Source organism: Orbicella faveolata, unplaced genomic scaffold (assembly GCF_042242905.1).
Source record: "Orbicella faveolata isolate gen_17 unplaced genomic scaffold, um_ofav_v1 contig_25, whole genome shotgun sequence".
NCBI classification, from domain to species: domain Eukaryota; kingdom Metazoa; phylum Cnidaria; class Anthozoa; order Scleractinia; family Merulinidae; genus Orbicella; species Orbicella faveolata.
Genome location: NW_028301553.1, coordinates 12,860,001 through 12,872,500, shown reverse-complemented (window position 1 = coordinate 12,872,500; position 12,500 = coordinate 12,860,001). Strand labels below are relative to the sequence as shown.

Here is a 12,500-nt window from a genome sequence, read left to right as displayed (position 1 = left end):
CGCGGCCAAGGTCATCCACCAGCTGTGTGACGAAGAAATGTAAGATGCAGCGGGGGACTGTGTCACACACGTTCATTTTCAGTACGTTGAAGCATCTCACTACGTTCTTTTTCAGATTCCTCATTTCCTCAATGTCCTAAATGATAAGAAGGTAAACATTTCGTAAGAACGGCCTTTCAAACGAAAGTGATTTGATTCACTGATTCGTGGCACATTCTGACTGCAATTGACTGAGAAACTGGTGCCATATACACGCGCACTACTATATAGCAGCCCTTGTTTTTTTTTACGAGGTTTATGTCTTTGTTGAAGCTGGCTGAACACGGCAAATTGTATCGCTTTTTCAGACGAAAGCAGAATCTTTCCAAACTTGAAAACCTTATCCCAAACAGCGGCAAGTAACTCTGGAAATCCCCCTGTAAATATATGGTCCAGCGCAGTTGCAAAGTTCCCAAAAAGTGTGAACCGCCGTGACGTCATGTTATAACACTCCATATGATCTCGTGCTGCATTCTTACCTTGTGATTGGCAAACGAATCAGTCTTGCTACGAGCCTCATTCATCTCGCTGACCAGTTGGTCAGGGTAGAGTTTCTTCCCGAGGTCCTTCATGTGACTCATCATCTTTGACATCATGCTCGGATGAAACTTGTTGTCTCTTGTTAGGCAGGATTCCCAGAGGCTCATTTCGTGAGGCGTGGGGACTGGTGCAAACACCACGTCAATGCTTTTCTTCTGCATTTCAAGAAACTGTCGGATGAACTGAATGGTCTGGTCGCGTTTGGTGTCAAATATTTTGTTCACAACTTTCGCCTCGATCGCTTGTTTGAGGGTGGGGAACTTGGACAGGCTGCGTTCGATGGTCTGTTGAACTATGCTCCGTAGAGTTTCCTCGACCTTTTGAACAAGAGTCTCCGATATGGGCAGCAGTTGATCAACGGGGCTATTGACTTGAACCGGACTGCCTTCAAAGTTATATCCTACCCAGAAAATAGACTATATATCAGTCATAAAATAACATACGTACTGCCTGAGTTATAGCATAAAAGATTTATTGCCTATTTTGGTTAGAAGATGAAAACATGTCACATCATAGAAGAAGCTTTTATTGTCTCAGTGTGCCGCGCCCGATGAAAAATTATCTCACTGAGCACAAGACATCCGGCCAACACGCTATGAAGGAGTGTGAAGGTAGTCTAAGCGGTTTTACCTGTATATTTCTCGTAGAGTAGTTTCTGCAGGAGTTGACTGTTTTCACTGCTCTCCCCTAGTGGGGCAGTCGCACCTTCCAATTTCCCTTGCTGTTTTTTGATGTCATCATCGTTACGCATGGCAAGAGGATCCAACTAGAGATGAAAGATAAATTTAATCATGACTTAAATAATAGTTACTGTTAGGGATTCTCTATTTCCCAATTCCTCATAATTGACTTTGTTTGACCCCAAAATTTTCCTTAAACTATTATTTTTAGAGGCTCTTGGGAGGTCTGCATATTCTCAAGAGTAATTCACTACAACAGTTTATAATCGCGGGAGAATGTTGCACACATAGATCTGAATATTATGACTTTTAATTTATAATGATTTCAAGCAACTTTTTCGTGGTTTCGAGCGCCTACTTCATCGACAAATTTAAAAGTGTTCCACAGTGTATTAACGCTAATAAAACTTTGGAATAAAATTGTTAACATTATCAGGCATACGTGGTTAGTACAAGAGTACAAGAGCGAGTAAAGTTGTTGTTGTTGTTGTTGTTGTTAAGATTTTCAAAAAAACGCGTAAAATCGAAAATTGTTCTGAATTTACTATGGAAGTGATGTTGAGAAAAAGTCTCCTTCCCAAGAACACGAAAACACAAGCCAACAAAAATTTCATGGCTTCAAAACATAACTTCAATGCACATTTTGGTGTCTTCAAGTTTGGGGCAATTTCTTTAAAATAGTGTTCTTTTCTTTGTCCATTTAATTTCATTAAACAAAGCGCATGGTTTGAAATGTTTTCGCGATTTCTTCGAAATTAAACATACAAAATTTTATTTATTCTGGCATATTCCCAATGCCATACATCGTAATTTCAGAAATGTGCATCAGCTTTCCTATGACAGATCTGGTTCATACAAAATTCATGCTTTACTGATTTTCATTTTTTGGGGAAGTTTGGCAAAACGCTAATTGAAAATGCTAGGTATGGTCCAGAAAACAACTGTTGCGAATCACCTTTATTTCATGTGTTACGCGTCCGCTTTTCTGAAACGACTGTTACCGTACAATCGTGTTTTAACCATCCTAAAGGAACAGCTACCCGAAAGTACCGGCCACTTTTGCCTGCTAAATTCGAAGGTAACGGGACCGTTACTTTCGGAATTCTACTGTAAGTTACTGGCCTCGTTTCGCCAAACAAACAAGTCGCCCTATCTCTTGAGTCCCTCCTTCCCCCGCCCGCTCTCCCGCCCCCAACCAGGGAGGGTGAGAGGGGGTTAATTGAGGATTTACAATTATGTTAGTGTTGACTGAATGAACTTCAGTTTCGTGATGATTTGTAAGTGTATAGTGACCTCAAAAATTTGCTCAACGAATCATCTCTCTTATCTCAAAGTCTCTAGATAAAAGACATTCATGGATTGTAACAGTTGTAACGCAAGTTATACAGCAGGTTCTCTTACCCTAAAAACATTTTCGCAGAATGAATTAAATAGCTGCCTCACGTTCTCGCCTCCTTCCAGGTCGGAAGTATTGTTAAAGAGAAGTTCGTGTAGCTGTTTGATGAGGTTATTCTTTAGCTTCATCGCAACCGCCCCTTTTCCCTCATCCGACTCAGGGACTTCGCTGTCCTCAAGTTCTTTAAGCTCTTCATCGACCTATTTCGATTAAAAAACCATGTAACATTGTTAATTTGTAAGTAAACACCGGAGGGGTGCATAGGAGACTAATGGTTAGGAGGATAAGTTCTGGAGTTGTGGCCGCGCCATTTGTTTACCTCTACTTTTCTTTTTCTCATTGTTCGCACCAGAATTGGAATCTCCGTGACCAATTTTTCGGCCAGTAAAGATATCATGGTGTCCATTAATCGATCAATGCCACACACATGTTGGATATCGCTGTACTGTGGGTGATTCGCGAACCACTCTTTCTCCTTTATACGGGTCATTTCAGCGTCCCAGTCCTTTTCTTTCGGATCTGTACCATCTTTGCCTGGGTTGTTAAGGTCAAATAAAGAAAATAAATACCTGATGCCTGTGGTATCGAGTTTAAGATTTATACAAAACACTCCAGGCAATCGGAGATCTACGAAAAGTCATTTGCAACAGAGTTCCCAATGTGCCAAGTAAACAGTTTTTCCGCGCTTTCTATCAAGTTATTGATTGATTTTTTTTACTAGTAGTTCTGATAGGTTTGTCACGGTTCTTTCGCTTCAGTGATTGTCATTGTGATTACCTCGGTTTATTTTGCACAGCAATCAACATAATATCTTAGTAAGGACAAAGTAAAGGGTAGTAGCAGAAGCAGTAGCAGCGGCAGCAGTAATAGCAGTGGTGGTTGGAGTAGCAGTAACAGTACTAGTAAAAGTAGTGGTAGCAGTGGCAGTAGCAGCAGCAGCAGTAGCAGTAGCAGTAGCAGCAGCAGTAACAGTAGCATTTAAAGTAGCAGTAGCAGCAGCAGCAGTAGCAGCAGCAGCAGTAGTAGCAGTAGCAGCAGTAGCAGTAGCAGTAACAGTAGCAGTAGCAGCAGCAGCAGTAATAGCAGTGGTGGTTGGAGTAGCAGTAACAGTAGTAGTAAAAGTAGTGGTAGCAGTGGCAGTAGTAGTAAAAGTAGTGGTAGCAGTAGCAGTAGCAGCAGCAGCAGTAGCAGTAGCAGTAGCAGTAGCAGCAGCAGTAACAGTAGCATTTAAAGTAGCAGTAGCAGCAGCAGTAGCAGCAGCAGTAGAAGTAGCAGCAGTAGTAGCAGCAGCAGCAGTAGTAGCAGTAGCAGCAGTAGCAGTAGCAGTAGCAGTAACAGTAGCAGTAGCAGCAGCAGCAGTAATAGCAGTGGTGGTTGGAGTAGCAGTAACAGTAGTAGTAAAAGTAGTGGTAGCAGTGGCAGTAGCAGCAGCAGCAGTAGCAGTAGTAGTAGGAGTAGCAGCAGCAGTAACAGTAGCATTTAAAGTAGCAGTAGCAGCAGCAGCAGTAGCAGCAGCAACAGTAGTAGTAGCAGCAGCAGTAGTAGCAGCAGCAGCAGTAGCAGTAGCAGTAGCAGTAGCAGTAACAGTAGCAGTAGCAGTAGCAGTAGCAGTATCAGCAGCAGCAGTAGCAGTAGCAGTAGCAGTAGCAGTAGCAGTAGCAGTAGCAGTAGCAGTAACAGTAGCAGTAGCAGCAGCAGTAGCAGTAGCAGTAGCAGTAGCAGTAGCAGTAGCAGCAGTAGCAGTAACAATAGCAGTAGCAGCAGCAGTAGCAGTAGCAGTAACAGTAGCAGTAGCAGTAGTAATAGCAGCAGTAGCAGTAGCAGCAGCAGCAGCAGGAGTAGCAGTAGCAGTAGCAGTAGCAGTAGCAGTAACAGTAGCAGTAGCAGCAGGAGCAATAGCAGTAACAGTAGCAGTAGCAGTAGCAGCAGTAGCAGCAACAGCAGCTGTAGCAGTAGCAGTAGCACCACCACCAGCTGTAGCAGTAGCAGCAGCAGTAGCAGCAGCAGCACCACCAGCTGTAGCAGCAGCAGTAGCAGTAGCAGTAGCAGTAGCTGTAGCAGTGGCAGTAGCAGTAGCAGTAACAGTAGCAATAGCAGTGGCAGCGGCAGTAGTGTTAGCAGTAGCAGTAGCAGTAACAGTAGCAACAGCAGTGGCAGCGGCAGTAGCAGTAGCAGTAGTAGTAGCAGCAGCAGTAGCAGTAGTAGTTTCAAATCATTCAGGGAGTTTAACTAAAGTAGTTTTCAGACTTATTGAAGAAACGTTCTTCGCTCACAGTACAAATTTCAATTTCTTACCCCGAAGCACAATAAAGCGGTTATCCTCCAGGGTAAAGCTTGACCCATTTAAAGCCACCCTTTTACCCATGTCATCACTTTCTCTCAGCTTGTCTGGTTTGGTTAGAGCGCAGATGGTACGGGTCCTAAAATCTGCGGCCTTTTGCATGACAAGGTTTATTGCACTGTCGCCTGTGGGGTCCCCTACTTCGGACACTATCACGATAATGCTGTTTGTATTCTTCTCGATGTAATCCAACACTAAACGCTGAGTCACGTGGTTCATTCGCGGGTCGTCGTTGGCGAAGTGGGCGCCGGGAAGGTCGACCAAGGTGAGGGTCGTGAGTTCGGGGCCTGGAAAAATTGATCAAAAGTAACAGTTGTTAGCCTGCTTAGCTGGCCGGATTTCATATGTAAGTGACAAAGAATGAAAATGAACAACATCAAATTTATATAACAGCTCACCTTGTAGAGTAACATTGACCGGGGTCTTTGATATCGGAGTTCCCTCCTCCTTGGGAAGTTCACCTGAAACCTTGTTAAGAAAATCCTCTACTACATCATCCGTGGGGTCCTCTACAGCTCCTCCTATATCCGGTCTCTTATCGCATTTCACTTCTACCATTCTTTTTGGGCCATTCCGTAGATTGAGTATTATGGGATATGTGGTGCGTGCCTGCAGGGTATTAGCCGTTTCATTTCGGCGCATTGGGAGAAGATATCGACCGATCAGTCGGTTTATGAGCGTGGTCTTTGCCATGTTTTGTCGACCGACCATGACTAAGTGCGGAATGTTGAAGGTTTGTCGCAGAGTCTCGTTGCTTAACATGCTTTGAATAAAATCCAAAACAACTCCAAAGTCGCTACTTCGGCCATACTTGGCAACGGGTGTCTCAACTATACCTGACATTCTTTTCTGACTGTTTCTGCAATGTTGGAGACAAACAAGCAAACAAACAAAAAACTTAAGTCATCTGAAAAAAGACCAGATACCCACAAACATTGATTGGAGGTAGCCTCGTGATTAGTGCGCTCGTCTCCGGATCAAGCGGGGAGGGAGGAGTAGAAATACCCCTAGTCGCTTCATGATACAGAAACCGGGAAAACCTCCGGCCGGATGGGGCCACTTGGCTCGTATGCAAACTCAGCCTGCTTTCCTTACCTACCACAGGCATTGAGCAGTCCCTATGGAAAGCCATAACTGTCTTGTGTGATTGTTTATCATTATTTGGTGTGGTTTCTTCATTATGTGTTGTAGTTACTTCATTACGTTGTGTGGTTTCTTCATTATGTGTTGTAGTTACTCCATTATGTTTTGTGGTTTCTTCATTATGTCCTGTAATGTAGTCCTGACGTGATGTGTTTTTATCATGATGTGGTGTAATAATTTCATTACGTGGTGTGGTTTTATCATGATGTATTGAGGTTGTTAAGTTACGTTTTGTGCTCTTGTCATGATGTAATGTGGTTACGCTGTTATGTTGTCTGGTATCTTCAATATGTGGTTTGATCATTACGTGATGTGGTTTCGTCTTTATGTCTTCTTGACCTTACTTCCAACACCAAGCTCTAGTACCCAGGCTTTACTCGCTAACACGAACTGGTGAAACCGGTTTTTAGATGGGTTCCAGCTACTTCTCTTCCCCGGTGTTAAAGACAACAAAATGGCGGGAACAAGCAACGACATTTTGTCAACTATACTTGATAAGATGCACCTTTATGGAGGGGGAATTGGGACAAAAATGTGCAAATAATGATAAACAACCACATAAGTTAGTTATGGCTTTCCATAAGTCCCTTTTATGTTCCTTAAATGAGCACTTAAAAGTTGGGAGAAATGCTATGTTGCCAAGCCATCTCGCTGTCCTTTTATAATTAGGTATACCAAGTCCGGTGACGAAATCAACAAATAAATCAATAAATTGAATCTATTACTTGCATCTTACCTTTTAGCAACTGCGATTTACGCCCTGAACATAATCTTGGGGATATCTATGATTTTCAAGCCACGAATTTCCACAAGCGAAGATTATAATATACCATAGTGGCAAACGATGAAATACAGAACATTTTCTAAATTGCACCGCCAGCTTTTTTTGCAACAACTGCTAAGCTTTTCCATGATTTAATTCCTAGGAAATGTAAACTTTACCCATAGAACCAACCAGATAGTTTTGGTTACTGAGCCTCGTTTCGTAATTTAACTTACTCATACGCTCGTTCCACCTTGTTTCCACTCGTACGAGCCGTACACAAGTCTCAACTATTGACTGATATCATGGAGTTCCATCTTACAAACAATCGCACTTGGGTGTGGGAAAATTCCCTGGGTGAACTCAAGGATGGACTCCTTGTTTTGGGACGAGGGTCGGTTGTTACAACTGTTTTGAAGAGCACTGATCCTTTGCAAATACGATAACTTACTATTCCTAAAATATCGAATGATTTTACTCAGTCTGCAACCTATTCCGGCTCTTCAAAAGGGTTTATATTGAGGGAATATTCCAATGGCCCGCCTGGCAAATTGGAATCCCGTAAGCGAAATTAGTTAAAGATTGCCACGTCATGTACAGATTATATTAGTGAAGAAGAAACAAGAAAGTCAAGAAATAACAGGAACGACACTCAAACCGAATGAACTCAGCGGCCTCGAGATCAGTTAAAGCCTTCTAGTTGTGATTTAAACTTCCTTTATCTGATTCTTTATGCAGCTGAATTTTTACACACTCTTTCAAGCTTTCACTTGCTGCGCGATGCAACTTGTAGTTTTGAGTATTTTGTAAGTATCATTTCAACTGCGACGAGCTAATATGACAGGGTAATATGGACGACTGATACGTATACTTATTCCTTCGCTAAATTTTGATCTCAAACTGAGTGAATGCTAATCGCTTAAATTATTAAAATTGCAACATCACGATCGAAGGATCTCGAATTCGCTATGTATAGGGCTGTAAACTTTACCATTTTATCCTCCAAAACATTCGCGATGGCCCGCACTAATACTGTCGAGTTAAGGTTTCAACTTGACTTTCATAGCACCGGCTAGTTCGGACTTTTTTAAACAATAACAACTCTGAGCAATGTAATTCCTAACATTCAATTTGTGTATTTCAAAGAAAAGTGAAAACATGGTCGCATGCCATGCCAGTTACTTATTCTGAAGCGAAACCTTTCACATATGAGAATTAAACACCTTGTTTAGATTTAAGCCGGCGAACTGGTAAACTTTGCGAACCGATTCAGTCTTGCAAGGCAGCGCTCTTCTTGCGTTTTTCTCAATCCAGAAGACCACCTGAAAAACGCTATCTCCTTCAACCAAGAATCTTCACTCTTTCCGATTTCGCTATTTAAATCGATGAAATTTGCAACAATCGTCCTTCTCTTTTATCTTTAAATACCCGGTAACGTTTTGCAGCTTTCTCGGAAAAGCAGGCTTGGCTGGACAACGAATGAAAGCGAGGCTTGAACAAATAGGTTACTTTGTCCTCTGCAATTGGCTACTTTCGTTGACATACTTTCAAAAGCTATCAATAAGCTAGTTTTTGAAATGACAATGTTTGCAAGGTGTCCTCCAAGTCATTGTTTGTCATAATTTTTATAAAGTGATTTTACTGACTTACTCGGGGATACCATGGATTTTAAAACTTGCCAATTCCGTATATCTAATAAGCACTTTTTAATTTATTTCACAAGTCAAGTATAATCATAGTTACATAAAAATAGCCTTTTACCTCAGGAAATTATGGATTAAACGTGTCAGAAACCACGAAGAAAACGCTAAAACTTCTCCAGTCAAACAATATATATATATATATATATATATATATATATATATATATATATATATATATATATTATTTCTTTGTCCTCTACTATTGTCACTATTTGCCGAGAAAAGTTGTAAACTGACTCCGTTGTCGTGTGGGTGCCATATTCAGAACATTACCTGTTATGTTGAATCAAACAAAATTTATCATTTATGCTAATTTTTCGTCGGCAACAAGAAAGCAACAGTAATATTCCTGTAATTGCATGAGCATTCTTCTCTGGAGTAAAGCTGAGCTTGTTTTCCCTAGAATATGGACCCTGCATTCGTAGAATTCCCACAACAAAGTATTGCATTCATTGGCAGTTGAAAGATTGGCTGCCCTGGTTGAAATCAGATATGTCACGAGTTTTTGTTTGATGGCGTAAATTACCTAAATCGCCGCAACGTTTTGCAAGAAAGTCAAATTCCTAGAATCTCAAATTCCAAGAAAAATTAAGCTTGTTTTAAGATGAATGTTGAAACCCAACTAAATCAACCCCACGAATTTTTCCTCTTACGGATTTTTATTGAGTTATTTTTTTTGTGGAGAGGGACTTGCTGCACGATGCAAATTGTAGTTTTGAGTTTTTTGTAAGTATCATTTCAACTGCGACGAGCTAATATGACAGGGTAATATGGACGACTGATACGTATACTTATTCCTTCGCTAAATTTTGATCTCAAACTGAGTGAATGCTAATCGCTTAAATTATTAAAATTGCAACATCACGATCGAAGGATCTCGAATTCGCTATGTATAGGGCTGTAAACTTTACCATTTTATCCTCCAAAACATTCGCGATGGCCCGCACTAATACTGTCGAGTTAAGGTTTCAACTTGACTTTCATAGCACCGGCTAGTTCGGACTTTTTTAAACAATAACAACTCTGAGCAATGTAATTCCTAACATTCAATTTGTGTATTTCAAAGAGAAGTGAAAACATGGTCGCATGCCATGCCTGTTACTTATTCTGAAGCGAAACCTTTCACATATGAGAATTAAACACCTTGTTTAGATTTAAGCCGGCGAACTGGTAAACTTTGCGAACCGATTCAGTCTTGCAAGGCAGCGCTCTTCTTGCGTTTTTCTCAATCCAGAAGACCACCTGAAAAACGCTATCTCCTTCAACCAAGAATCTTCACTCTTTCCGATTTCGCTATTTAAATCGATGAAATTTGCAACAATCGTCCTTCTCTTTTATCTTTAAATACCCGGTAACGTTTTGCAGCTTTCTCGGAAAAGCAGGCTTGGCTGGACAACGAATGAAAGCGAGGCTTGTACAAATAGATTACTTTGTCATCTGCAATTGGCTACTTTCGTTGACATACTTTCAAAAGCTATCAATAAGCTAGTTTTTGAAATGACAATGTTTGCAAGGTGTCCTCCAAGTCATTGTTTGTCATAATTTTTATAAAGTGATTTTACTGACTTACTCGGGGATACCATGGATTTTAAAACTTGCCAATTCCGTATATCTAATAAGCACTTTTTAATTTATTTCACAAGTCAAGTATAATCATAGTTACATAAAAATAGCCTTTTACCTCAGGAAATTATAGATTAAACGTGTCAGAAACCACGAAGAAAACGCTAAAACTTCTCCAGTCAAACAATATATATATATATATATATATTGTTTGACTGGAGAAGTTTCAGCGTTTTCTTCGTGGTTTCTGATATATATATATATATATATATATATATATATATATATATATATATATATATGTATATATATATATATATATATATATATATATATATATAGGCAGAATAATATGGTTTTCCAAACGGTGACTTCCAGTAGAAGGATCAAAAGATACCGTGCTTCAATGTGAATTTTAGTTAAGTGTAAGATGAGGCGTCATGAAGCAAACTTCTAACTGTTCCGGCTTTTAATGCGACGTTTCGGCCTTCGGCCTTCTTCAGATTGGAACAATATTTACAAGTTAAAAAATAAAACGTTAAAAATCCTAGTAAGTTTACAGATTTGCATGTATATATATAAGATCAGAAAAATGTAAATATAATTACGTAATGCTATACAACCTGAAATAATAGATTACATAACAAGCTAATGTCAACTTACAAGAACGCGCCGGGTGATAAGATTTCAACAATGTATCTGCGAGCGCCTTAATTACTAAGTGTATAATAGTCAGTCTAATTCTGTATTGTAACAAGCTAATGGCAACTTACAAGAACGCGCAAGTGATGAGATTACAACAATGTATCTGCGAGCGCCTTAATTACTAAGTGTATAAGTGTATAATAGTCAGTCTAATTATGTATTGTAACGGACGCGATTTTTGGATCTAAATTCCCGTCTTTTATTAAGACCATGAGGGCTGAGTGTAAATAGCTGGGAGGTCCAATAGGCCTCTCTGGTCAATAACAACTTATCAATATACGCAGCAACCCCCTGGCTAGTAATTTGTTCGATGACGATAAAATTAATTTCGGAAATTTCGTGCCTAGTACAATTAAAATGGACTGCAAGCTCACACGTCTTTTTGTTGGTGAGCATGGATGATTTGTGATTGCGAAAACGTACTTTAAATTCTGTTGTGGTGGAACCTACATACTGCAATTTGCATTTATTGCACGAGGCCAAGTAAACAACGTTTTTGGAAGAGCAAGACAATTTTTGCTTTATCTTGTAGACTCGGCCTGTGGAAAAGCTTTTAAATTTGGAATCTTGAATTAAAAAATTTTTTTTGCAAAGATCACAACGAGTACAACATTTGAAGCACCCTCCCATTTCGTTCTCTGCCTGGTTTGCCGCGTTGTCGCCACGAAATTTAGATGGTGCTAAAATATCTTTGAGATTTTTGGTACGGCGATATGCTGGAAAAATCGATTTAGATGGAAAAATTTCAAGTAATTCGGGCGACGATCTCAGAAGATGAGCATGTTTCTTGATAACTCTCTGAATATCAGGCAGGATAGGGTTGTAGTCAAGAACTAACGGGAAAACTCTCTTGACAGGCTTGGCTTTTTTCTTAAGCAATTCTGATCTCTCAATACTAAGCACTTTGTCGAATTGTTTGTCTACTAAAGCTGCATTATAGCCCTGGGACTTAAGATACCCTTTGTATTCAGCACACCTCTTGTTAAGAAAATCGTCAGAGGAACAATTACGTCTAATTCGTAGAGCAACCCCATAGGGAATAGCCCTTTTACAATGTGCCGGATGAGAACTTGAAAAAGGTAAATAAAGGTGACTATCTGTAGGTTTAGCAAAAATATCTGTCTTAATAAAACCTTGCTGGAGGTGCAAAGTGAGATCCAAGACATTGAGGGTATGCTCCGAATAAACCAGCTCAAACTTGATGGTGGGATAAAGAGAATTGATGTATTCAGTAAACTCTAACAATTTAGGTAAACCATGTGGCCAAATATCGAAAACATCATCTCTATAGCGCCACCATAACATGGGTTTCACGGCACCTTCAGATTTAGCTTTCTCATGTATATATATATATACATACATACAATGTGGGAGGAAAAACACAAATAAACTACAAGTTCATCCCTAGAAGCCTGTTTCGTGGTTGCCCACTCATCAGGGGATTTAATAAGAATAATGTTTACCACCGTTTATATACAATATAATTTACATAATATATGCAGCGCGAAATTTAACGGGTTAGTTGTTTCGTAGGAGGGCTTTGTTTCTGTGGCGGCAAGATGATACGAGTTCATTACGTTTGTTAAGTGTTGATAGCTCGGGTTGGCAGATGATAAGGAATTTTTCT

At 40.1% G+C, this 12,500-nt stretch overlaps 1 protein-coding gene across 1 annotated transcript in view; it reads right to left on the bottom strand.

The window, feature by feature from the left end:
• Nucleotides 1-8,598, bottom strand: part of LOC149109023 (dynamin-related protein Dyn2-like) — an 11,023-nt gene extending 2,425 nt beyond the window's left edge. The window contains exons 1-8 of the mRNA XM_089293876.1: nt 8,126-8,598; nt 5,395-5,855; nt 4,951-5,283; nt 2,975-3,189; nt 2,661-2,855; nt 1,210-1,345; nt 519-979; nt 1-136 (exon numbers count right to left, since the gene is read on the bottom strand). The exon at nt 1-136 is cut by the window's left edge and continues 2,425 nt beyond it. Coding sequence (XP_089150002.1) covers nt 1-136; nt 519-979; nt 1,210-1,345; nt 2,661-2,855; nt 2,975-3,189; nt 4,951-5,283; nt 5,395-5,839 — 1,921 coding nt within the window. The 5' untranslated portion in view covers nt 5,840-5,855; nt 8,126-8,598. The remainder of the gene's footprint in view (nt 137-518; nt 980-1,209; nt 1,346-2,660; nt 2,856-2,974; nt 3,190-4,950; nt 5,284-5,394; nt 5,856-8,125) is intronic.
• Between the last annotated feature and the right edge of the window lie 3,902 nt (nt 8,599-12,500).